Source organism: Nyctereutes procyonoides, unplaced genomic scaffold (genome assembly GCF_905146905.1).
Source record: "Nyctereutes procyonoides isolate TBG_1078 unplaced genomic scaffold, NYPRO_anot_genome, whole genome shotgun sequence".
NCBI lineage: Eukaryota > Metazoa > Chordata > Mammalia > Carnivora > Canidae > Nyctereutes > Nyctereutes procyonoides.
Window position 1 is genome coordinate 5,644,650 of NW_026575020.1, and position 24,771 is coordinate 5,669,420.

General features: G+C 52.8%; 1 protein-coding gene across 1 annotated transcript in view; it reads right to left on the bottom strand.

Moving 5' to 3' along the window:
* The window catches only part of ARHGAP23 (Rho GTPase activating protein 23), a 73,443-nt gene extending 56,070 nt beyond the window's left edge, over positions 1-17,373 (bottom strand). Inside the window, exon 1 of the mRNA XM_055338016.1 lies at positions 17,286-17,373. Coding sequence (XP_055193991.1) covers positions 17,286-17,348 — 63 coding nt within the window. The 5' untranslated portion in view covers positions 17,349-17,373. The remainder of the gene's footprint in view (positions 1-17,285) is intronic.
* Positions 17,374-24,771: the final 7,398 nt, after the last annotated feature.

Genomic DNA, 24,771 nt, shown 5'->3' on the forward strand with positions numbered 1-24,771 from the left:
CCTCAACTTCAGAATCTGAGTCCAATCTCTACCACTTCCTGGCTGTGAGACCTTGGGCAATTTACTTAACTTCTTGGAGCTTCTGTTCCTCACTAATAAAATGGGTATGACACTCATTTCCACCTCATATGTTGTTGGGAGAATGAAGTAATTTAAAGGAAGTCTTTAGCACAGGTCCTGAGCACATAGTAAGGGTTCAAGAAATGCAAGCTGGGTTCAGGGTGATTTTTTTTTCTTTACAAATTTTTTTATTGAGGTATAATTGACACACATATTAGTTTCAGGTGTGCAACCTAATGATTCACTATTTGTATATATTGCAAAATGATCACTACAATAAGTCTACTTAACATCTATCACCACACATAGTTACAGAAGTTTCTTGTGATAAGAACTTTTAAGATCGGGTCCTTGGGTGGCTCAGTCGGTTAAGCATCTGCCTTCGGCTCAGGTCATGATCTCAGAGTCCTGGGATGGAGCCCTGCATCTAGCTCTCTGCTGAGCTAGGAGTCTGCTTCTTCCTCTCCCTCTACCCTGCCCCTTGCTCATTCCTTCTCTCTCTTTCTCTCAAACAAATAAATAAAATCTAAAATAAAAAGAACTTTTAAGATCTTTCACAACTTTCAAATATGCAATTCTGTATTATTAACTATAGTCATCATGTCCTACATTACATCCCTGTGACTTCTTTATTTTTTTAATTATTTTTTAAAAGATTTTATTTATTTATTCATGAGAGACACACAGAGAGAGAGCCAGAGACACAGGCAGAGGAAGAAGCAGGCTCCATGCAGGGAGCCCAACATGGGACTCAATCCCGGGACTCCAGGATCATGCCCTGGGCCAAAGGCAGGCGCCAAACCATTGAGCCACCCAGGGATCCCTCTTGTGATTTCTTTATTTTATAACTGAAAGTTTGTACCTTTTGACTTCCTTCACCCATTTTGCCAGCCCCAAGCCCCTGCCTCTGATCACCAAATTTGTTCTGCGTGTCTTTGCTGTTGTCCTTGTTTTTAGATTCCATATATAAGTGAGACTATAAAGTACTTGTCTTCCTGTTTGACTGATTTCACTTAGCATAAAGACCTCGAGGGCAATGCAAGCTGTTCTGATTGTCTTCTGGATCTTCACTTTCTCTCACACCCAGCCACACTCACAATCAGACTTGCATGTGTACACACAATCACAACTCAGCCATGTGTACACAAGGACACCTTAACACAGGCAGACACTCACAGAGGTCTGCGCAGACCCAGCTGAACCCATTCACATGGGCATCACTACCACCTCCCACTGCCAGCCCCCTACAGGCTCCCACATGCCCCAGTCTCCCCAGGCAGTCAGGCAGGGAGGCATCATCAGAAGGCCTCATTTCCATAGAAGAACTTTGACCCTTTGGGAGTGGGGAAGTAGGCAATATGAGACCTGATAGGCAAGGAACATGGAGAAGGTGCCAGGCTGGCAGGGCCTCCACCCTGCAGGAGAGCCAGGCCCCTCCTCAGGGACACCAGAGAGAGGGGAGACTAAAGAGCGTCTTTTCTTATGGTGGGAAATGAACACTTTCAGAAAAGGGTGAGTCTGGAGCCAGCCACAAAGTAAACAGCAGGGCCATTGCCCGGGCAACCACAGGCTGGTGTGGGACAGAGCCCACCACAAGTCTTCTCCACCCCCTGATTTACTCCACTCAGCAGGCCTGGCTGTCTCAGTGCATGCCCTCCATGTATCCATTCAGGTGTCTGGGCCCATCTGGGACTCCTCAGAGGAAGAGGCTAAGACTCCTCCATCAGACTAAGGGGCTCCCTGAGAGCAGACAGGGGTTTTGTTCTTGTGTTTTGTGTTTTCATCCCGTATCAGTCCAGGGTCTCCAAGAGGTCATGGCCCGTGTCTTTCCCCTCAGATTGGAGACTGCTCAAGGGCATGGCCTGAGTCTCCCTCATTACCCTGAGAGCTTCCTAAGGACAACTTTTCAGAAATGGATTTGTACAACTAGAATGCCTTGTGCTCCGTAGGCTCTTAAAAATTATTTGTTAATGGTAAAGATGTGGAGAAATGGGAACCTGCATGCTTTGCTGTTGGAATGCAAAATGGTGTCATTGCTGTGGAAAACAGTATGGCAGGTCTTCCTAATTTTTAAAAATATTTTATTTATTTATTTGAGAGAGAGTGTGTATGCAGAGAGAGAGAGAGAGAGAGAGAGAGAGAGAGCACAAGCAGAGGAAGGGGCAGAGAGAAGCAGATAGACTCCCCACTGAGCAGGGAGCCTGACGTGGAACTCCATCCTAGGACCGTGGGACCATGACCTGAGCCAAGGGCAGATGCTTAACCAACTGAGCTACCCAACGCACCCCAGGTCTTCCTAAAATTAAACAGAATTACTGTGTGATCCAGCAATTCTGCTTGTCTCCAAAAGAAGTGAAAACAAGGACTCAAAGCAGTATGTGCGGGCAGCCCCAGTGGCTCAACTGTTTGGTGCCGCCTTCGGTCCAGGGTGTGATCCTAGAGACCCAGGATCGAGTCCAGTGTCGGGCTCCCTGCATGAAGCCTGCTCCTCCCTGTGTCTGTGTCTCTGCCTCTCTCTCTGTGTGTGTCTTTCATGAACAAATAAATAAAATCTTTAAGGAAAAAAGGCAGTATGTGCACACCCACATTCATGACAGCATTATTTGCAATAGCCAAAAGGTGGAAACAACCCGAATGTCTCCTGATGCACAAATGGATAAACATAATGTGGTATATCCATACAATAGAATTTATCTGGTCTTAAAAAGGAAGGAAATTACAACATGATGAACCTTGAAGACGTTATGCTTAGTGAAATAAGGTGGGAACAAAAGGAGAAATGTTACATGATACTGCTTATACGAGCTATCTAGATTCACAGAGATAGAATAGAATGGTGGTTGCCACTGGGAAAAGGGGAAGTGAGTGGTTGTTTAATGGGCAGAGAGTAGAAAAAGTTCTAGAGATGGATGGTAGTGATGGTTGCATACAATGAGAACATACTTAATGCCACTGGACTTTCCACTTAAAATGGTAAATTTTACAGTATATGTGTTTTACCACAATTTTTAAAAATGGCAAAGTCCTATTCAAATTCAGCTTTGAAGAACATTGTTGCCAGAAGATGGGACAAATGAACAGGTCTCCCAGTGGGGCCTGGAGCAGACCTTCTTCACAGAGGTTGCCCAGGATAGCTGGGTGCCTCCTGTCTAGAGGGCCTTTCCCTCCCACCCCTTTCCATTATGCTTTCTCAGAGTCCCTTTTGTCATCTTTGGGGTCCTATGAGTTCCTGCTCAGGCTTCCAGGGGAGTCTGAACCTTGTCATTGATGAGGACCTACCATCTGGACCCATGGAGGCCCAAACTCTTGGCATGTCACACCCAATGCATCAGGACCTTGGAAGAATTTCCCTAGCAAAAGCCGTGCTAACTGTGGGGTTGCCACCCCCTGAGGCCTCACCCCCTCAGCACACACGTCTGTTCCAAGCCTACACACCACCTGTAACACATACATACACGAGGGTGTGCACGCAGAGGCAAGTCCCTGTTCTCAAATGCTTTCTCATACACACACTCCAAGAAAAACATGCCTACACACCGAAGAGTGTACATTTTTGTCAGAGATGCAAGGCAGGTCCCATGTGCAGCAGAGCCCCCTGCTGGCCCAGGTCCGGCACACTCATCTTTCTCACAGCCCAGAGTGGGCAGGGTGCCCTCATTCCCTCCACTCCACCTCTCCCCACTGCATTCCTAAGTCCCTCAGCCCAAAAACAGGTCCCAGGACCACCACTCCCCATCTCCTACAGAGGAGCAGATTCTCTGCAGGAGGACAGGGTGACTTGAGACCTTAGGAAGGGTCTCCTACTGGAAAGAGGCCAGGGCCCTTTTTCAGATTAGATCATATTCAGGGTAGTTATTCCTGGAGGCAGGAGAATATTTGCAAGGACTCTGCTCCAAAGTTACATCCATTCTCCTACTCCACGCTGGACAGTTCATTTCAGAAGAGACTGAAAGAGAACTCTGGGAGTGGCTCTTCCTATGGCCCCACACAACACTCTTCAGAAGTGCTTCCTGTTGTCCGACCACCTGAGCAGAGACAACAGGTGTACCCACTGGGTTTCTCTCAGGGGAGAGCTCAGTCCTAGTCAAGCTGAGACCACATCCCCTCCCAGGGCAGGTCTCAGCAGATTCCGAAAGTCTCCCCCAGGGTACATGGGGCTCCCGGCAGGGAGAGGCTCTCAGCCCCACCCCTGAAACCACCCACCCCCTCACCCCAGGCCCTGCCCAACCCGCCCAGGTCATCCCTTCACCCAGCCTGTGAGCTGAACCTCTCCCTAATCCAGTCCATGATGCCCCAGAAGCAGCTGGAAGGGTGGAGGGGATGGTGGCTCTGTAGGGACAAACAACCTCCCTTGGCTCTTGCCCATGGGGGAGCTGGGATGGTTTCTGGGCTGGGCTCTGTGGTCAGAAGACACATGGCATCGCCTTTGGCCTCAGATCATACTCTCACCAGCCTGCTTGGCCCCAAATTTGAGACATGGTAACTATCACAGCAGTAATTAAGATGAAACCCTTACTATATGCCAGGCATTCTGCACATGTATTCTCTCATTTAACAGCAGAGCAGCCTCTTGGGACAAATGTGACACATACCCACTCACTACTCTGGCCCTTTGGACCCCCCTACCCTGTCTGGTACAAGGTAGGGAATGCTTAGTGCAGAGGCATTGAGGGGTGGGAGACAGGAGGCAGTGAGAGATTGCTGTCCTAGCATGAAGGCTAATTGGGAGAGAGCATCACATTTGCCATTGATACTGGCCCTTCCCCTTTCCTGGGCTATGTGACCTCCAGGTCAGTCAGGTTTTCTTACTTCTTCAGCTACAAAATGAAGGTAGGGATAGGAGCCTGACAAAGTTGCTGGGAAAGCACTCTGGGAACCAAGAAATGGGAAGTTTTATGGATTATAACTATATTTCACTCATCAGAGTGTGCCCTGCTTCCCAAATGTCTCCTGAGTCTACCCACGTCACCACTTTACCATGTCCATCACTCTGTTCCAAGCTGCCATCACTCCTCTGGTCCCTGACAGTCCAGCCTCATTGTTTTAGTTATGACCACCAGGCCCTGTGGGATGCTTCCAGGCTTCATACCCACCACACGCCCCTCCTCTGTGTTCTGCTACCCTGGTCTACTTCCAGTTCCTTTAGGGTCTAGGAACCTTTCCAGCCGCAGGCCCTTTGCACATGCTGTTTCTGGAATGCTGTTCTCTCTTCCTCAGCTCTCTCCCTGCCTAAGCAAACCACACCCTAATTAATTCCTTTCCACCCTGTAGTTCTAGCAAAAAAGCCACTTCCCCAGAAACAACTCCTCTGGGTCCCAGATTGGGTCAGGTCCCCATGTACCAACTCACATCACTCTTGAATTAGTGTCTATGTATTTATGAGTGTGCTGGGCACACTGTTTCTGAATGGGAAGGAATAAATGAAACTCTCTTTAGAGGGAGACCCCATTGGCCAGAACCCTGTCTCCAGGAGGAATCTATCTGGGGCAGGGGCTGCTTCAGACCTTTGGTCATCTTTTTGTACCCTTTCCTCAGTGGGAACTGGGTCCAGAAAGTGGGGGTGCTGCAATAAGGGAGTAAGGGGTGGGGAGAAAAGGGAAGCTGCTCCAATCCCCTTTTCAGGGCCCTCTGTCCAGCCTCACCCCCAGCCCGGCTGGCCAGACCCTTGTCCACCCAGGCAAGGCTGGCCCCCTACATCCACAGATCTCTCTCCCCCTCCCCCATCTTCCTCCAGGTCTCAGCTTGACTGTTTAGGAAAAACTTCCTGATCCAAGCTAAAGAACTTGCCAGGGTCCTGCAGCTAGTGGCTGCTCTGACTCAAGCCCAGGTCTGTCTGCGGGCAGAGCCCAGGCTCTTAGCCACCTCATTACACGCCTCATTACTACCAGTTTCTCCCTCGAGGCCAGGCCAAAAGACACGGCCCCTCTCCGGGCCTCAGTTTCCTCTTGGGGACTGGGCCACCTCTAGATTTCTGGAAGGCTAACGCAGAAGTCGAAGGTGGGGGAGGGAAGAGGCAGGGACAGGAGCGGGTGAGCTATAGGATGGAGGAGCGCGGAGGGGCGGCAGCCTCCGGCCAGCCAGACGTGAGAAACGCCAAGTATGCGAACTACGCCAGCCCGAGCTATGAATAGTGCGGCCAAGCCGGCAGCCCAGGTCTGCCCAACCCGTCCGGCAGCCCCCAGCCCCAGCCCGCCCACGCCAGCCCTGCACCGGGGGCCAGACATTCGGCGGGGGCAGGGGAGGCGCGCTGGGGAGCGGAGGTGGAGCCACGGGAGCGAATGGGCGTGGTCATGCAAATAGAAGGCAAGTAGAGAGCAGTGCGCCCATCTGATTGGCTGGTCTTGGCAAGTCTGGGAACCAGAGCCGAAGGGGCAGTCCAAGGGAGGCGGTGGCCACGCCCAGCGCCGAGCCCCGCCTCTGCTCACACCCGCTTCCACCCTGGCGCCTGGAGGTCCTTCGGGTCACCCCGTGGCTGGTATCCCACTGATGCAGTGCCTCCAGGGGAGGCCTCTCACCCTGTTCATAGGCCCTATGAGGCTCTGCCGCCTTAAGACACCGACCCTCCCACCCTAGAGCCAGGTCAGCCCCGCCCTCTTGGAGCTCACCTGTCTGACAGATGGCTGGCACTTGGAAAATTTACAGTGGCTCCCTGGCCTGCCTCTGGACACCCTTTGCTCATCAATGAGGGAGCACACTGGCCTAGGGGAAGAAGACTCAGCCCCTGGCCTAGTCCTGCCCTTGTGTGTCCCTAAACACGTCAGTCAACCTCAGAGTCCAGCCCCTAGTCTCATTCTGAGACTATTGACTGTCACTGAGGATGAGGGAGTCAAAGAGATCTAAGATCGGGTCCCAGCTGTGCGACCCAAGTCAAGTCTCTTCCCTCTCCAAGCTTTTGTCTTCTCAGTTGTAAATGGGGCCCTTTAGAGGACTCAGTGTTGAGTGCTTGACACATAAGAGTTGCTGAACAAATCTGAGCTCAGTACTCCACAGAGGCCTTTTTTTTTTTTAATGAAACCGTCCCTGATTTTATGAAGAGACAGGCATGCAGCAAATAAAGAGGCTATAAAGCATAGTGTTCAAACATTCCTAAAGAGAATTCAGAGGAATCTGAGTTTGAACCCCAACCTGCCCACTTCTTAGCTGTGTGTCCTTGGACTAGTAACTAACCTCTCTGAGTTTTCTATAATTATAAAACAGAAATAATCTATTCCTCATGGAGTTGTGCAGATTAAAGAGATAGTGTATGTAAAGTGCTTGGCACAGCAGTGTCCAGCACAGGAATGCTCAATGTTAGTTGTGAGGTGCCTGGGTGACTTAGTCAGTTAAGCATCTGCCTTCAGCTGAAGTCATGATCCTGGTATCCTGGGATCGAGTCCAGAGTCGGGCTCCCTGCTTAGTGGGGCATCTCCTTCTCCTTCCTCACCCCTGGTGCTCTCTCTCTCTAATAAAGAAATAAAATCTTCTAAAAAAATTAAATGTTAGGTGTCATCAATATTCCTGTTATTAACACATGGTTCTCATAATGCATGCCAAATGCTATGGGAATGTTCATTCATCAACCAACAATATTCAGTCAACAGGTCCTGGTCTAGAAGCTGGAGATAAAGCAGTGAACAAGATTAAGTCCCTACCCTCGTGGGGCTTAGGAACTATTGCCCAAAGGGAAAGTCCCAATATATTTGAAGAAATGGGGTAGAGTTGGGGGCTTACAGAGAAGGGTATTTGAACTGGGCACTGAAGGATGAATAGGAGTTTAAAAAAACAAAGAAGGCAGGGAAGGCTTTATCAGACAAGGGGAAGAGATGGTATGACAAGTTTCTGGAAAAGGGAAAAGGATGATACATTCCACCTCTACCCTGTCCTCTCCATCCTTACCTCCAGTTTTTTTTTTAATTTATTTATTTATGATAGTCACAGAGAGAGAGAGGCAGAGACATAGGCAGAGGAAGAAGCAGGCTCCATGCACTGGGAGCCCGATATGGGATTCGATCCCGGGTCTCCAGGATTGCGCCCTGAGCCAAAGGCAGGCGCCAAACCGCTGCGCCACCCAGGGATCCCTTTACCTCCAGTTTCAACCCTCATCATCTCTCATGTGATCTGCTGCCTCCACAGTCTTAGACCCTTCCACGGCTCCAAAGTGTCTGTGGATGCAAGTCAAGTTCCTCAGTATGGCCTGAGGGCTCTGCCATGATGGTGGAGGGGAGGGGTAGGATCTGGCTTTCACCTGCCTTGACAATCTCAACTCTACTCTTGGTCTTGCACTCATTGATGCCTTAAGAGGCCAGGCTATTTCACATCTCTTTGCCTTTGCTCATGCCGGATCCTTCTGTCTGGAATGCTACTCTCTTTCTCCTCCATGAGCCCCTCTGTCCCAGCAGACATCTTTCAAACCCTGGCAAGCCTTGCCCCCTCAGTGAAGCCTTCTTCCACTCAGAGCTGGAGCACCTTTAGAGGAGGCAGGGGCTTTGCCCAAATATACTGATGGAACCCAGGGCACCCCTATACCACTCAAGAGCAAACCCAAGGAGACACGGGGAGAACGCTTGTGCCCAGCATGGTCATGGAGAAGCAGAACATAATTGTGCTGCCTGCATCCACCACCAGATTATGTCTGCCCTCCCCTCTCCTTCACTACATCAACCCCGACTTGGATTTCAAGGCTCAGTTGGGGGCAAGAGGAAGGGTCCACCTTCCCAGAGTGGTGTGGATGTCCTCCAGGCTTTTCCTTGTCAAGGAATGTAGCAGTGACCACAGGGACAGGCTTAGGATTCAGAAAGTCACAGTTCAAAGCAAATGCTAGCTGACCTTCAGTGAGATCATCTACCTTCTCCAGGTCTCAGTTCTAGTACCAGTAAATATGCAACCACTGTCTGACGGCCCTTGAAAATGATCAAAAGGAGTTTCACACAAGAATCCTCAACTTAGGGGATCCCTGGGTGGCTCAGTGGTTTAGCGCCTGCCTTTGGCCCAGGGTGTGATCCTGGAGTCTCGGGTTCGAGTCCTGCGTCCGGTTCCCGGCGTGGAGCCTGCTTCTCCCTCCTCCTGTGTCTCTGCCTCTCTCTCTCTCTCTCTCTCTATGTGTATCATAAATAAATAAATAAATAAATAAATAAATCTTAAAAAAAAAAAGAATCCTCAACTTAACAATAGGTTTAGAAATAGGAGATGAGAGAAAGGAGATTAATCTTATCACCAACTTTTTTTTTTTTTTTTTTTTTTTTAACTAACACCTACAGGAATTCTATCCACCAACTCTCTTTCCATCGTGAAACCCTTCTTCCCATCTTTGGGACCACAGTCACACTCAGATGATATCACAGTGAAGACACTCCTTTCTGCCTGCTTCTGCCTGGCTCCTCAGTTAAACCAGGTCATTTTTATGTCAAGAATTTTAGTAAAGGGCAGCAAAAAATGTTCTGGAATGGCAGGCAGTATAGAGATAAATCTCAGAACCTGTGGTTATGAAATCTTAGTGAAGCTTTTGGGTGGTAGGAAAGGCAGACAATGAACCCCTTGAGGGCAGAGCTATGTCTTACTCATCCAGATCCCAAGACCATAGAGGGAGCTGGGAACACAAGAACTCTACATAGGAAATGGTCACCAGATGGACAAAGGTCTGTGTGCATTAAGACTGGTTTGCATTAAGATCTGGCCATGGTCTGATTTCTCCAATTCCTGGAGTCAGGTCCTCCTGCTACCCCCAGTGAAGTTAGGGAGAAGAGGAACACTCTATGTATATGCCAGGCCTGGGAATGTCCTCACTGTCCCAGGCCACACCCAGTCTCTCAGATAACACTTTAGCTAGCAAGGTGGGGACCTAAGAGTCTGGGAGCCACTGGAAGAGGAACAGATCCCAGGAGTGAAGGAAGGGGGGCTGTTTCTCTGTCCCAATAGCAGTCTCAGCCTTGTTGCTTGGACCGCTGTTCCTGCCTCCCACTCCCCTCTTGCAGACATCCCACCACCTGCTGGGCTTTAGGTTCAATCTCAGCTGTCCCCTCACCCCCATCAGAAGCTTCAGGGCAAAAGGAGGGCACAGTGCCAAGGATTCATTAGAGTTAATGAAGGCTCAGCTCTGCAGATGCCAGTGCAAGATACAGGAGAGGACCAGAACCGCCCACAGCCCCCCATCAGGGCCTGGGGTTCTCAGCTCCTCCTCCCCCTCTCTTGGGGAAGAACCAGGGGCCACACCCTCAAAAGAGGACAGGAAGATTCTGAAGAATCTTCTCAAGTGTAGAGAGTGCCATGATGCAGAGAGATCAGGGTGTGGGGAGGTGAACTACAAAAGAGCCCCAGGGGGATCCCTGGGTGGCTCAGCGGTTTAGCGCCTGCCTTCAGCCCAGTGGTCCTAGAGTCCTTGGGTGAGTCCCACATCGGGCTCCCTGCATGGAGCCTGCTTCTCCCTCTGCCTGTGTCTCTGCCTCTCTCTCTCTCTCTCTCTCTCTCTCTCATAAATAAATAAAATCCTTAAAAATTTTTTTTAATTAAAAAAAACAACAACAAAACAGCCTCAGTGTGGGGTAGGGTTCTCACCTGGACTGTCCACTGTTTAGTAAAAAAAAAAAAATCCCACCAACAGCAACCCACTCCTCCTCTCCCTCCTTTCATGGAATCACAGCAGGGCAGAGCTAAAGAGACTCCAGGAACTTTTCAGCCGCCTGAACCCCTTTCCCACCTGGCCTGCATCCTCCATCTTCCTCTTACTTCCGCCTGTCCCTTCCCCTCTGCCTCTGCACGTTGGCCTGTCTCTAGGCTTCCAGCTCCCTAGTGAATCAAATGTGTGTGTGTGTGTGGGGGGGGTGTCTCCAATATCCCTCCAGTTAAAATGTTCAGAGATGTCCTCTCTCTACTTGGCTCCTCTCTCCCTCCCTCCCTTTCTCTTGGAGAACAATACAGTTTCCTCCACATTGAGAATGAAGGAAACTGTGGTGGAAGGTGGGGGTCTCCACTCCAGCCTTTTGGGGGGTGCTCAGGAGCAGGAAAAGCTCCAATAGGCCAGACTGCCACTGTCCCTCCTACCAGGGGCTCTAAGTCCTGCGCCAGCACCAGATCCTCTCCAAGGAGTGTTCTCATACTCTTTGAGGAAATTAAAAAGGAAGACACAGCTGTGTATTTAGGAGCCCAAGGATTAGACAGAAATCAATCTGGGGACTGATAGAAACCAGGCACATGGCCAAAGTGAACTCTCCCCTACCCTATATTAACCTACACTTGGGGGCCAGGCCTCCTGGAGTGGTTGTCCTCCTAAATGGCTCCCACATGTCGTTTCCCCCACACACACACCACCCCAGCCTGGCCACATTCCTCCAGCCCACACCCCTCCTGCCAGCCTGCCTTTGCAAAGAGGCTGGCAGTGGGTCTGTTTCAACATCTTCAACTTGCTTGTGGGTCTCAGACATCCCTAAGCCCCGCCCTGGGCTGTGTCTCCTCCCAGGGATTCAGGCTGAACTTTGAAAGGGTCACTTCAAAGAGGACCTGCCTGTGGAGGGCTCAGCCAGACCCAGGGACAGCTCCTCCTCGGCTGGATTCCCGGAGGCCAGAGACAAAGGCCCCACTGTTCCCCCGACCCCCAGACGCCCCCAAATGCACTGGGCATAAGAAGTCTTTCTTTCTGAGTTCCGCTCTCTACAGGCCACAGCTCTTTGCCACTGGGAGTAGCCCTTGCCCCTCCTTCAGGAGAGGCTGGGGTGTGGGGCACAGGGAGCCAGCAGTTCCCCCTCCACCACCACCATACCCGCTTGGGCAGCCAGGAGCTTCGGAGCTGACTTCAGGACTAGTGGCCTGGGTGCCTCACTGCCCCTCAACCAGCACACTCTGCCCGGGCCTGCAATGGCCTCCCTGCATCCTTCAGAACCACAGCCACCCTTCCAGGGTTCCTCCAGGCAGCCTCCTAGGCTCTTCAGAGGAGCCTCACAGCCCCCAAACCAGAGCAGCCAACCTCTCATGTTCTCAGGAGGCTGGGGCTCTGCCCCCTTTTCCTGGTGCCCTGCAACAGGAACCAGGTCTCACCTGCTCCCTTAACTTCCTCCCACACGGTGCTGATCCCAAAGCAGTGCCCTTAAAGCTTCTGTTTCAACTCTTCACTCAATGCCTGGATAGGAATCCAGTCCAACTTGTGGGTCCTCACCTCCATTGAGGGGAGTCGCATTACCTCCAGGGGTAGTTCATTTGCTCTTACCTTTCCTTATTGCACCAAAGGTATGTCATTCTCATTTCCATCCAACTATTGTCATCTGTTTAACAATAGTTGCTACTAATAGTTGAAACTACCAAGTGTCAGCCGCTTTACCTATATCATCTCATTTAATCCTCTCAATGATTTTGAGGGATTATTTCAGGGGTAAGAAAATTGAGGCTAAAAACAACCTGGTCACAAGGTCCAGATCATACAGCGAGTAAAAGGGGTAGAGCTGAAATTAGAATCCCAGCAGGCTGAAGGCAAGGCCCGACCAACCTGCCTCTAACGTGCCAAGGGGCCAGGCCCGGCCCAGGCCTCCCTCCTGTCTGCCATGGTTGCCTGTATATTAGAAAGACATGTCCACACTAAGTCTCTTTCTTCTTAGCCAGCTCCCCCCACCCCCGGTCTTTGTTAACAGATGAAGTGTGGCCTGGCCACACCAATGACTGATGTGATTTCACACTAGCAAATGGGGAGCAGAGGGGTAGTCAGAGGGAAAGAGGTCACCTGCCTGGGGGCATATGGGTTTGAGGAGGTTGGAGGAGATGACTGGGCCTAAGGTTTAAGACTGGAGATAGCTGGAAATTCAACCACTTCCCATGGAGGAAAGGTGCATGGGTGGCTATGGCAAGCCCTGCCTCAAAAGAGACACTCTGTCTACCCTCCAACTTGAAAGGGGTAGAATCTTCCACCGAGGTGATGCATTGGGCTAAAGATCTCAGGGCCAGAAAGATGAAAAAGGAACAAGACTTTTTTAATCCTGCCTGTAGTCTTTTCCCATGTGCCCATCGTTCAGCACCATCCCCTTAGAATTCTGGGGGAAGAAGGAGGGAGTGAGAGTAAGAGAGAAGCGAGAAGACTAGGGCCCCCAATGGCCCCTGTTAAGCCATGGCAGGGTGTGAGCTTTCCTTTCCTCCATAGGTTTAGATCAGGCACTCCTGGCACAGATAACAGGTGATGTACCACTAGGCTGCCTTCCCAAGATTCCAATTCCAGAGATTTCCAAAGGGTTAGATTACAGGATTCTGTGGTTTTTTCATGTTCTGTCCATCAGCCAGTCAATAAACATTCTCTGAGTATTGTCTGTGTGCCTGGCCCTTGAGACACCAAGACAAACACCACACCTTTGGGGCTGCTTGGAATGAGGTTAAGAGCACAGTCAACTCCTCAGCTCTGCCACTTACCACTAGCTGTGTGACCTTAGGAAGCCACAGAATCTCTTTGTATCAGTTTCTCCATCTGCTAAACGGGATAATGAGAAGGTACCTTCCTAGTGGTAAGCACTATGGAAGTAGTTTCTATTATTACTTTTCTTGCCCTTCAATAACTCCAGGATGATGGGGGAGCCTGATGCGTAGTGTAGACCAGCTGTCAGGATGCCAGGGGTAGAGCTGGGCATGGGAGGCCAGGGGGAAGGGCTGAGAGGCCAGGGGAAGGGCTGCTCCCTGGCCTGTACTTCACAAACATTTATAGAGAGCCGCTCTGTGCCAGGCACTGTGCTGGTCACTGGGGACACGGAGATGAACGGGACACATTGTCCACTCATCCTTGCTCCTCCCCTCTCTCCCAAGGCCCAGTCCCAGAACCCTGCACTGAGGAGGGGGAGGGGGCGGGTGGGCGGTGGGGGGGTGGATTATGGACAGAACCCAGTGGAGAAAAGCAAGACCTGGGAGCCTGGAAATCAAGACACCTGGGTTCATGTCCACCAATCACAGGCTACCCGACCTTGGGCACTCTCTGACCTCAGTTTCCCCACTTTAGCATGAAGGAGTTGGACAAGATGACTCCTCTGGTCCTGATCCACTCTGACAGGTAAGAACTCCACTCCCATAGAGCTTTAAACTCACCTCAAGTGCCGTCCCTAGGCCATCCCAGCCTGCTGTCCCACTGAGGCAGAGGGAAAGAGATGCCTGCCTGGTACTGACTGGCACTGCCCTACTAAAGAGTTGGCACAATTTCACATGAAATAGGGGGGCGTGTATCTAAAGGCGGGTTGTTTGAAGGGGGTGGGGGTGCTGGGGAAAGGCAGAGCCAGCTCCCACAGGCCCTATTCATGGCTGTCTCTGGGGAGGGAGAGAGAGCAGGATCATTAAAACCGGGCTTTGTCCAAATCCCTGACCAAGCCAATATCTCACCTTTGAACCCCCGCAGCCAACAGAGCAGGGCTGATGCCCCTTTGGAAGGAAAACACCATGAACTGAGCCACAGTCCAAGGGCTGTGGGCTTGCCTGGGGTGGGGTGGGGGGGTTGCAGGAGTAAATGAGCTGATTCCACACCCACCAACATGGGTGGACACCTGAGGCTTCACGACCCTGAGGCCTCCAGTCCTCTGCTCTGTCCCAGCCTGACGACAAGCATCCAAGCTCCAATCCAGCAGGAGGTGAACCTTGTTCTTGAGCCGTGGCCAAGATGGACCCAGATTCAGGGTGGGAGTGACAGTGGGATAAGGGAGGGTTCAAGAAACAGGATGGCAGGGTAGAGAGCATGGGGTCTGCCAGGTCCCTTCCCTAGCTCTGCCACTTGTTAGTGATGTGACTCTGGCCAGGTGATTAGCTCTTTATGCCTCAGTGTCTGCCTCAACTGTAAAATGGGAATAGTAACTATACCCCCATCACAGTGGTATTGTGAGGATTAAATGAAGTAGTTTTTATAAATCTTGGCCCAGAGTAATTGCTAGCTACATCTTAACTATCAGCTGTATTATTAAAGCAATTCCCCACTCCTTAAAAACACTTTGTTTTTTTTCTGGGCACTAATGTATACACTTATTTGAATATATTTGCATCCCCTATGAATCTCTCCAGATTCCTACACTTGGAATCTAACATCACAGGGATCTACCTAACCCACTATACTAGAGGAAACTTCCTTGTAGGATGTTCTAGGCCAGACTGGGATACTGCAGTTAGCAAACCTCTCCCTCAAGTTCCCCTGAAGAGCTAACTGCAGCCCCTCATACTGTAACTTAGTCCATTCTACTTCTTTGTAGTATCTTTTACCCTTATATACCAGGTAGTCCTTCTAAGTATCCTTGCAATGAAGGATGAAGTGACACATCCCCCTGCCCACCCCTGCCCTGCCCTATTCTGCAACTAGCATCATCCCTCATGCCCATTCCCATCTCTGGCAAAACTGCTGCACCCCTAGAAGACCAGATGGGCTTCATGCAGCCCTTCCCCATGGGTTCAAGGCAAGCCTGGTGAGGGCACAGAGAGGTCCCCATCGAGGCAGCCCAGCACGAGGCCTACTCCCTGGGTCCAGTCCTTCTCCTCTTGGGCTGGGATCCTCGAAATCCTGCCCCACGCCCCATGGCACCCCAAAGCCACCTTCCTAACAGCAGCCCCCTCCCCAAAACTTCACCTTATGCCAGGATCTCATCAGAGTACCCAGGTTCTAGCTCTAGCACTATCACTGTGTAGTGTCATAGGGTTTTGAGGTCCTGGAATCCAGCATTGAAGGTAAAAGGGATTTACTGCTCTCATTATTCCCAAGGGGAAGGCAAAGCCACAGATGCTGGAACAGGAGTTCCCAGCCTCCTAGGGGTGAACTCAACCACCTGTGAGCAAATGGAAGAGGCTGGGGCTGGGGGCCTTTGGGTTGTGTTTGGAGGCGAAATGACTGGTTATGTAATGGAGATTCAAATCGCATGCCAATGAGCACATCTCAGTGAGAGCAGCCACTTTTGGGAATAAGGCTGTTGCCCTGGCAGAGGGGGAAACCACATGGAATCAAACCCCATTCACCCCCAGCTGGGCCTGGGGTGGGGGTGGACATAGTAGGGGGGTTGGAGATGAAGTATGTGTTTGTGTGTGGAGGGGGGTGAATCCAAGGGACTCAGGCTTAATGACCTCCACCCCCACCCCCTGTCCATCCTGAATTTCAAGTTTGTAATTAGGAAACAAACACTTTGGCTGAAAGGTGCAGAGAGATACAGATTGATGGAGAACTGAGTATACATCCAGCTCCTGAGACACATACCAGTCTCAGAAAGAGTTTGCAGAGCACCAGACCCCAGCTCCAGAATGGGATGGGGCGTGGGGGGTGGCAGGCAGGGAGAAGGGAGGTGGCTGAGGAAGAGCATCACTAAGTCCTCCAGCCTTGTCAGAAGAGGAAGAGGCCTCAGCCTAGACCTTGACCCCAACCTGGACCCAGAGGGAACTTCTTTTCCAACCTGGGAAATGACTGGCCTGACGGTGTCCAATCCTTCAACTTGGGAAGGAGGGTGGTGTAGTGTTGGGGTACTCCAGCACCAGGCAACCAGGCTCTGAGGTAGGGGCTGGCTCCAAAGGGCCCCAGAGGCCCTTACCGGCCCCTCCCCAGCTTCTGCAGCTGGCAGATGAAAGAACCCAAGCAAAGCAGCCCAGCGCTGAGTAATGCCCCTGGCACCCCGTGCCCAGACCCACCCACAGCCAGCCCGAGGGGGCGGAGGGGAGCACAGCGGAGCCTTTGGGACCCAGGGTCCCCAGGGCCCGTTCCTCTTCCTCCAGGAACCAGTGGGGCTGGCAGACCGGCTCCCTGAAGCTCGGCCTGCGGTCCGGCCCGGCAGGGGGCGAGTGTGGCGGCGCGGGGAGGGGGGCGTCCGGCCGCAGTGGCCAAGGACATCCCGCTCCGGGAACCCCCTCCCCCACTCCCTCTCCCTCCAGCTGTGCCGGGGCCTCGCCAACGGAAAACGAAAACTCGGGCAGAGGAAACGGCGGCAGATGCCCCGCCTGAAAAACCCGGACAAAAGGCGCGGGCCTCTCGCCCCCGCTGCCCGGCCACGGGGGGCCTGGCACCGCCGCCCTGGTGCGTGCCCCCTGCCCTGGCAGCGCCGTGCGCGTCCCGGGCCCCTGCCTGCCTTCCTCCCTCCCGCCGCCCTGCCCAGGGCACCTCTCGCTGCGGCCCCCTCCCCGGCCCGCCACCAGCCCAAGTTCCCTGCAGCCGTGCCCGCGGTGCCCGCTCCGTGCGCCCCAGGCTGTGCCCGCCGAGCGGGGGCGCCGCGACCCCGGCCCTGCCGCCAGCTCCCCGGCAGCTCCTGGATCCGCCCCCTCCCCTGGCCCAGCGCCCTCACCTGAGGGGGCCGGGGCTCCGGGCGGGGCGGGATCCCGACCAGGCAGAAGGCGACTCCATTCATCGGGCGGCAGCGGCGGCTCTGCGGCCAGGGCACTGCTGGGGGCGCGGGCAGGGACCCGGGAGGGGCGGGGCCGGAGGGGGCGGGGCCGAGCGCCGAGTGCCCCCCCCCACCGGGCCAGCCCCTTCGCTCCTCCCCGTGCGCTCCCGATGGGGCGCACCCGCCGCCTCTCCCCAGGGCAGCTGACTGGTAACGGGGGCTCAGGCAGGGGTTTGCGCTGGCAGCGGAGCTGGAGGGCAGTTCAGCCTGGGGAACAGAGGTGGGTCTCAGGGAGACAACTTGGGCTGGCCTCCCGGGACCCGGCCCAGATAGATGGTGATCCTGGCCGGCCGAGGAAAGAGGCTAAGGGCACCGAACCCAGAACTAGCACAGGGAGAGAGAGGGTAAGAGGGAGGAAGAGAGAGGGAAGCGGAGAGAAACATAGCCAGGAACAAAGACTGAGACACGGAAAGCATGAAAGAGGCAGAGACAAGATCCAGACAGGGTAGAGAGCAGCAGAGAAAGTCAGAGACAGAGATAAAGAGACCCAGGATTGAAGAGAGGGAAAGGCAGCAAGAGGCTTAGGGAGCCTTCCATCCAGACACTCATGGAGATAAGGACAGAGATAGTGATGCCCATGGGGGTGGGGGTGGGAGGGAGCTTTCAGGAGCTCCAGGCCCCTCTATCTAGGGGCAAAGTCTCCCCCAGGCAAAGTCTCAGCCCAGGACCTCAAGGAGGCAGAGGCAGAGAGGCTAGAAGAAAGAGGCTGGCAGGTGCCAAAGCCCTTCAAACCCCCAGCCAGCAGCCTGGGGCTCAGGCCTCTGGACCAGCCCAAAGATCTGCTCGGTGCTGGACAGCAGTGAGAACAGAGATGGCCCCAGGCCTCCCAGTCACAAGCTCCCCACAGCCTTCCTTTAGGGGTTCATTTCAAGCTGGGACCAAAGAGTCACTGGAGTCCTGAGCCAGTTCCTCATTCCCTTCCCCCCAAGCAGGACCCTTCCAGGACATCTCCTGAGGATCCAGGAAGAGATAGTGCCTCCATTCTTTGTTTCTGCTGAGAAAGTTCTTTCTGCCATCTAACTGACATCCCTCTCACTCTCTACAGCCTACGCTTACCTCTTTCCCATGCCTCCTTGCAGTTTTTTTTATTTAAGATTTTATTTTATTCATGAGACACACACACAGAGAGGCAGAGACACAGGCAGAGGGAGAAGCAGGCCCCATGCAAGGAAGCCCAATGTGGGACTCCATCCCGGGATCTGGGATCATGCCCTGAGCCAAAGGCATGCGCTCAACCGTTGAGCCACTTAGGTGTCCCCCACTGAGCCACCTAGGTGTCCCGCCTTCTTGCAGTTTTAAAGGGCTCCTGTATTCCTTCACCCAGATTATGAAGAGAAGAAGGCAGAGGCAACAGATAAATAGGAATAGGATTTGGATAAGGCAGGCAACGAAAGTGGAAGGCAGACTCTACCAATTGGAATCACTCACCCCCTCTGGGGCAAGAAGACCTCATAAAACCTGCTTACTGCACCACCATCACCAGCCCCAAGTTCCCCCAGGACAAGGGACTTGGGTCCTGGAGCAGAGAGAGAGGCCCAGACACCAACTATGCTGTTCCTAACTCCTGTGAACCTGAGGAAGGACATAGTGACTTGTTTTTAAATCTTATGTTTTATTTGATTTCTTTTAAGTGCCCCAGAAGTCCATGGAAAGGGATGCTTTTAGAATGATGGAAGGGCACTCCACCTCTCTTCATCAAGGTCGCATGTCCACTTCTGAGAAGTCCTTCCTGCTATCTAACTGTAACCAATCATCCTGCCTATATTGTCTCACTGGGTTCTCAACAAGGTTCCTGTTTCTACCTCCCTCTGCCCTGTAGCTCCAGTGGTCCAAGGCTTGCTGCCACCCTGGTGCGGGGGTCCTCTCCTTGCAGAACAAATGGGCTGTCTATGTAAGGGGGAAGCAGTGGCACCTGGGATCCAGACTGAATGTGGCTGTGAGGGAGGGGAGAGGGTGGTGGCCGCTGGGGTGCCCCTGGCTCACTTTTTCCAGAGCCTGATGCCCTCAGACACTGCGGGAGGCAGTGAGAGGAAATGAGCTCACACCGGCCAGCAGATGAATTCCTCCCTCCACAATGCACTGCGCTAACCTCCCCCACCCTCTCCCACTTCCCAGAAAGTGCGCTCTTCCCCCACTCTGCTGCCCTTCCCACCTCTTCCTGCACCTTGACCTGCACCCCATCCTGTCCTGGCCCTCCCCCATCCATCTTCTCCAGCCCCTCTTCCTCCCATCCTTTTCCTCAGGCTCCTTGGGTCTCACTCCCTGGTCCCACCACCCACCCTGAAATCCACTATATTCCTGGCACACTCTTTCCCTGGGGGTTCTGGAAGTAGACCCCAACATGGGTGGAGGGGGTCCCTCACTGAGAACCCTCCTTATACTGCCCCTCTTTCTAAGCTTCTCCCCCAGTCCAATACCTTCCTCTGTTCACAAATGCTTATTGAGAATCCTAATATAGGGCAGCCCAGGTGGCTCAGTGGTTTAGCACCCCCTTCAGCCCAGGGCCTGATCCTGGAGACCTGGGATTGTGTCCCATGTCGGGCTCTTGCATGGAGTCCCCAGGCTCCTGCATGGAGTCTGCTTCTCCCTCTGCCTATGTCTCTGCCTCTCTCCCTGTGTCTCTCATGACTAAATAAATAAAATCTTAAAAAAAAAAAAAAGGAGAGAGAATCCTAATATGTAAAAGGGATGAGGGAGTGGAGGTTGCCCCTGGGGACATGGAAATAAGACCTAGCTAGCTCTTTCCATTGAGGGGTCCTAGTCTTACCCGTCCTGACCCTAGAGTGAGATCTCTGAAAGGGAGCAATGGAAGTCCAGAGAAGCAGAGGAAGGCTTCCTGAATGAGGTGGCCTTGAGCTTTTTGAGCTTTTTAGGGCTTCGTGGGTGAGGTGGGGGTGGGATGGGGGGGGGAAGCACTCTAGTAAAAAGGACTATCATAGGGAGGCAGGAGAAAGCAGACTCTAGTGGTGTGGCTGGAGCCAAGCAGAGGGTAAGGAGGGTACATACGTGGGCAGGAAGCATGGAGAGATGAGGAAGGAAATGTGGGCGGGGATATACCGATGGAGTGACTGGGCCCGAGGAACTTAGATTCTAGCCTGGGGGGGGGGGCGTGGATTTAAGCGGAGACGTGGCACAGTAAGGGAGGAGATGAGGACTGTGGGGCAGGAGTGGGGGAAGACACTGCACATGGGCAGGGCCAAGAAATATCAGAGGCCCCCCAGACTTGGTGACCAACTGGTGTTGCAGGAAGGAGATGGAAAAATCTGGAGTGCTTTCAGGGAGAAGGGCATGCCAGACCCTGTAAATCCTTTGTATGTATATATGTATTCTCCCAATTCAGCCTTACAAAGGAGCTTCAAAATAGATATAATCCTTGGGATCCCTGGGTGGCGCAGCAGTTTAGCGCCTGCCTTTGGCCCAGGGCGTGATCTTGGAGACCTGGGATCGAATCCCACGTCGGGCTCCCGGTGCATGGAGCCTGCTTCTCCCTCTGCCTATGTCTCTGCCTCTCTCTCTCTCTCTCTGTGTGTGACTATCATAAATAAATAAAAATTAAAAAAAAAACCCAAGATAGATATAATCCTTATTTTATGGATAAGGAAACTGAGGCCCAGAGAGCTTTGAGTATCTTACCCAAGTCCACCCGGAATTTGAATCCAGGCATTTGGGCTCCAGAGTCCACACACGTAACCCATAGGCTGTATTGCCAGTTGGGAGTAGCAATTAACAGCTTAAACTGTGGGTCTGTCTCTCGGAAGAGAGGCCTGAACTGGAGACATGGCTTTGGAAGTCATCAGTAGAACCAGGAGTGTGGTTCAGACTCTCCAAGGGCAATACAGACAGGGGACTGAATATGAGACAGGAGCTGAGGAGCACCCATCTTTGAGGGCAGGTGGGAAAGGAAGAGGCCATGAGGAGGACAGAGAGGACTGTGAGAAAGCAGGTAGCCAGAGGAAGTGGTGCTCTATTGGGCAGAGAGGATACTTTCAGGGAATTGGTGGATGCAGAGGCCAGATTATACAGTGAGGAAGAGCAAGGGGGTGAAGAAGGGGAAAGGGGCCTGTTAAAAAAGTTAGCAGCACAGGTGAGTTATGGGCGAGACATGGGCAGGAGAGCCACGGGAAGGGGTGATGAGTGGAGCTAAGGAAGAAGCAGCAGAATCTAGGGCTCCAGAGGAAGAACCTGTGTTCCCCAACTCCAGGTAGGGCGAGGAGAGGAGTGTGAGGGAGGTCAGGGAAAAGCCCTCAGATCAGAGCCATCCAAGGCCAGGATCGGGCCTGGGCCAAGAGCCAGCTAGTTTTATGGTGTCATCAAGGAGCACTGAACCCAAGAATCCAAAGGCCTGGGTTCAGGTTCCCATCCTGCTCACCTGGTCACTGGATGTCTTTGAGGAAAAAGACATTCTCTGAACCTGTTTCACCCTCTGCAAGATGAGAACAATAAGGCCTTCTCTGCCTGCCTTCCACTGGGGGCTCACTCTTGATAATGGATTCAAAGCACCCGGGGAGCTGAAAGGGAGAAACAGTAGGTGGAAGGTGGGTTATAGGACCGGTGGCCATGACCCTGGACAACAGCTTGGGCTCTTCCACCAGAGGGAAAAGAGCACCCCCTGGTGGAGAACAGTGGAAGGGCAGGACTAGAGGGGATCGCTAAGAGGCCTGTTCCTGTTCCTCTGGCTTTTAGACCCCAGCTTGTCCTCTGCTTGTCCCCTGAAAGCAACCCATCCTTACCTAAATTTTCATCTCTAAACCAAGTGTGGGCCTGGTTTATTCAAGTCAAAAGAGATTTATTAAGTGTTGATTACATGCAAACTGGCAGGTGCGGTGATGGGGGCTGTTGATGTGCCTGCCCTCTTGGGGTTCAGATTCCAGGGAAAGCAACAAACAGCAAAGGATGGCCTGGATGGTGCTGTCATGTGGTGCAAGCAGAGTACCAAGGAACACAGGACGGGTCTCCCATAATGAGAGCAGAAGGTAGGGGCCCTGGGAAGCAGTGCATAGCCTAGACCTTGATGGCTCTCAAGTGGCAGAAGAGGGAGGTCTGAAATGGAGAGCTGGGGAGGGCATGAGGCCCAAGTTCTGGCAGAAACCCCAGGCATCCCACAAAGTGGACCTTGTTGGGCGTCTTTGATGTTGTGCGTGTGGGGACAAGGGTCCACTCAAGAAGATACCAGTCCCCACCCTCCTCCCTGCTGCCAGGTCCCTCAGGAATCTTACAGGAGAGGAATCCCATCTGAACTCCCCTCCGGGAGGGAGGCTACAGACCCCTAGCCTGCCTGGAGCCACAGGGCATTGATAACCTGCCAGACAGCTGGGAACCCAGCCCAGCAACCTCTGGACAGCTGGCCTGGGGGTGGGAGCAAGAGGCTGCAGCTTCTCCAGGCTGGCAGCCGGGCAAACAAACCACACCCAGTAAAACCCTGGTGTCAGGGTAGGGGATGAGTGAAAGATATTCAGTCCTACCATCCTCCACTGGTAGCCCCTCAGGGGAACCATGTCTGTTATGACTCGAGAAGAGGAACAGGCCTGGAGCTGGGGTCTCACCCTGCAGGCTCCCAACTGTGGGACACTGGGTGATTGAGGACCTGGTGGCTTGGGCTGTGTGTATAAGGCTAGCAGATGACTTCTGAGGACCATGACATCACCTAACACATCACAAAGATGTGTTAATGTGTTGGGTACCTACTGTGTGCCAAGCTCTTTACAAACATTGTTTCATTTATTCCCCATGACAACACTATAAGGTCAGTATTATTGGCCCCACTGTATAAACGAGGAAACAAGCTCAGAAAGGTTAAGTAACTTGGTGAAGTCTGATGCCACACTGTTGCCCCACAAAGCAGGATCCCTCTGGGAGGAGCTAGGCCAGGTAGTCTCCTCCCAGTTCCAGGATGCTAAATTCTGAGATTCTATGTGAGGGCTTTTAAATTCTTCCAGAAACTGGCCTGGAGTCTTGCTTTTGCCACAGGCCCGCAGAGTGTGCCTAGCTGTACCGAACCCCTGTGCATTCTGCACACAGGAGCTCCCTTGCCCCCTCTCCTCCCTGTCTGCATTTTGCCCTTCTGGGGGGAGGTGGGCAAGGGGACTGGAGGAAAAGAGAGAGGAGGGGAGAGGAGGGAAACATGGAGGGAAGGAAGAGAAAGAGAGAGGGGCGGGGTAACGGAGAAGGGGAAGGGGAGCTCCCACCTCCCCCTGGAAGCTCTGGAAATCCCCAGCAGCTGCTCCCTCTCCTCTGTCTGGCTCTGAGCCAGCCCTGGGAGGGAGAGGAGACTTAGATGGGGAGAAACGAGGGGCAGGGCACCGACCTCAGGGGGCAAGCCCCTCTGTCCTGGCACCCACCCCACCTGGCAATTCCAGCCCCTGTGAGAGATTCCAGGCATGCTCCCCTTTAAGAAACCCTACATGCCAAAATCCACACATACCACACAGACACATTGGGGCGGTTCTTGCACTATAAAAGGATTCTTTGCTTTACAAGAGGGCTCAGCACATGGGAAACTTAAAATAGGAGCTTCCCCTGGTGTGGTGAAAGAAGCTCTGATTTCAGAAGCACCCCGTATACACCATCCTTCTGGCACATCCAGAAAGCCAGTGACACCCACAGGGCCAGCAGGGCTGAGGCTGCCTTAAGACATTAACATCCTCCTAACATCCTCCGGGGCACCTCCCTGGTTGTGCTGAACATCAGTTTCCCATCTGGGGGGTGGGGGGGCGTGTCTCTCAGTCCAGCAGACAGGCTGACTGCTGCTTGGCAGAGGTGTCCTAGGACACCTAGAAAGGACCTGGAAAGCCACCACACAGTACAGCTGTCAGGGATCTCACAGCAGCCCAGAGAAAGGACAGATATCCAAGACGTCCCTGTGTCCCTTTGATGGGGGCAGCCAGGAGCCCAATGCCCTACTCTCTTCCAACTCTCTCCTCCCCTCCACAAAGCCAGGGCACAAGGGAGCCAGGCTCTCTCTTCTGGGAAAGAGAACACAGCTGACCCCTAGAAGAGGTCCAGAAGGCTGATGGGGGGGGGGGGTAGCTTTTAGGAGCAATTCAGGCCTAGCTGCACTCTCAATGAGATGCCTTTACGATCCTGTAGGCAGAAAATAGTGATGGTCCCTAGCCCTCCTCCTCCTTTTTTAAAAAATTGAGGTGAAATTCATATAGCATAAAATTAACTATCTTATTTTTTTTTAATTTTTATTTATGATAGTCACACAGGGAGAGAGAGAGAGAGAGAGAGAGAGAGAGAGAGGCAGAGACGCAGGCAGAGGGAGAAGCAGGCTTCATGCACCGGGAGCCCGACATGGGATTCGATCCCGGGTCTCCAGGATGGCGCCCTGGGCCAAAGGCAGGCGCCAAACTGCTGCGCCACCCAGGGATCCCCAAAATTAACTATC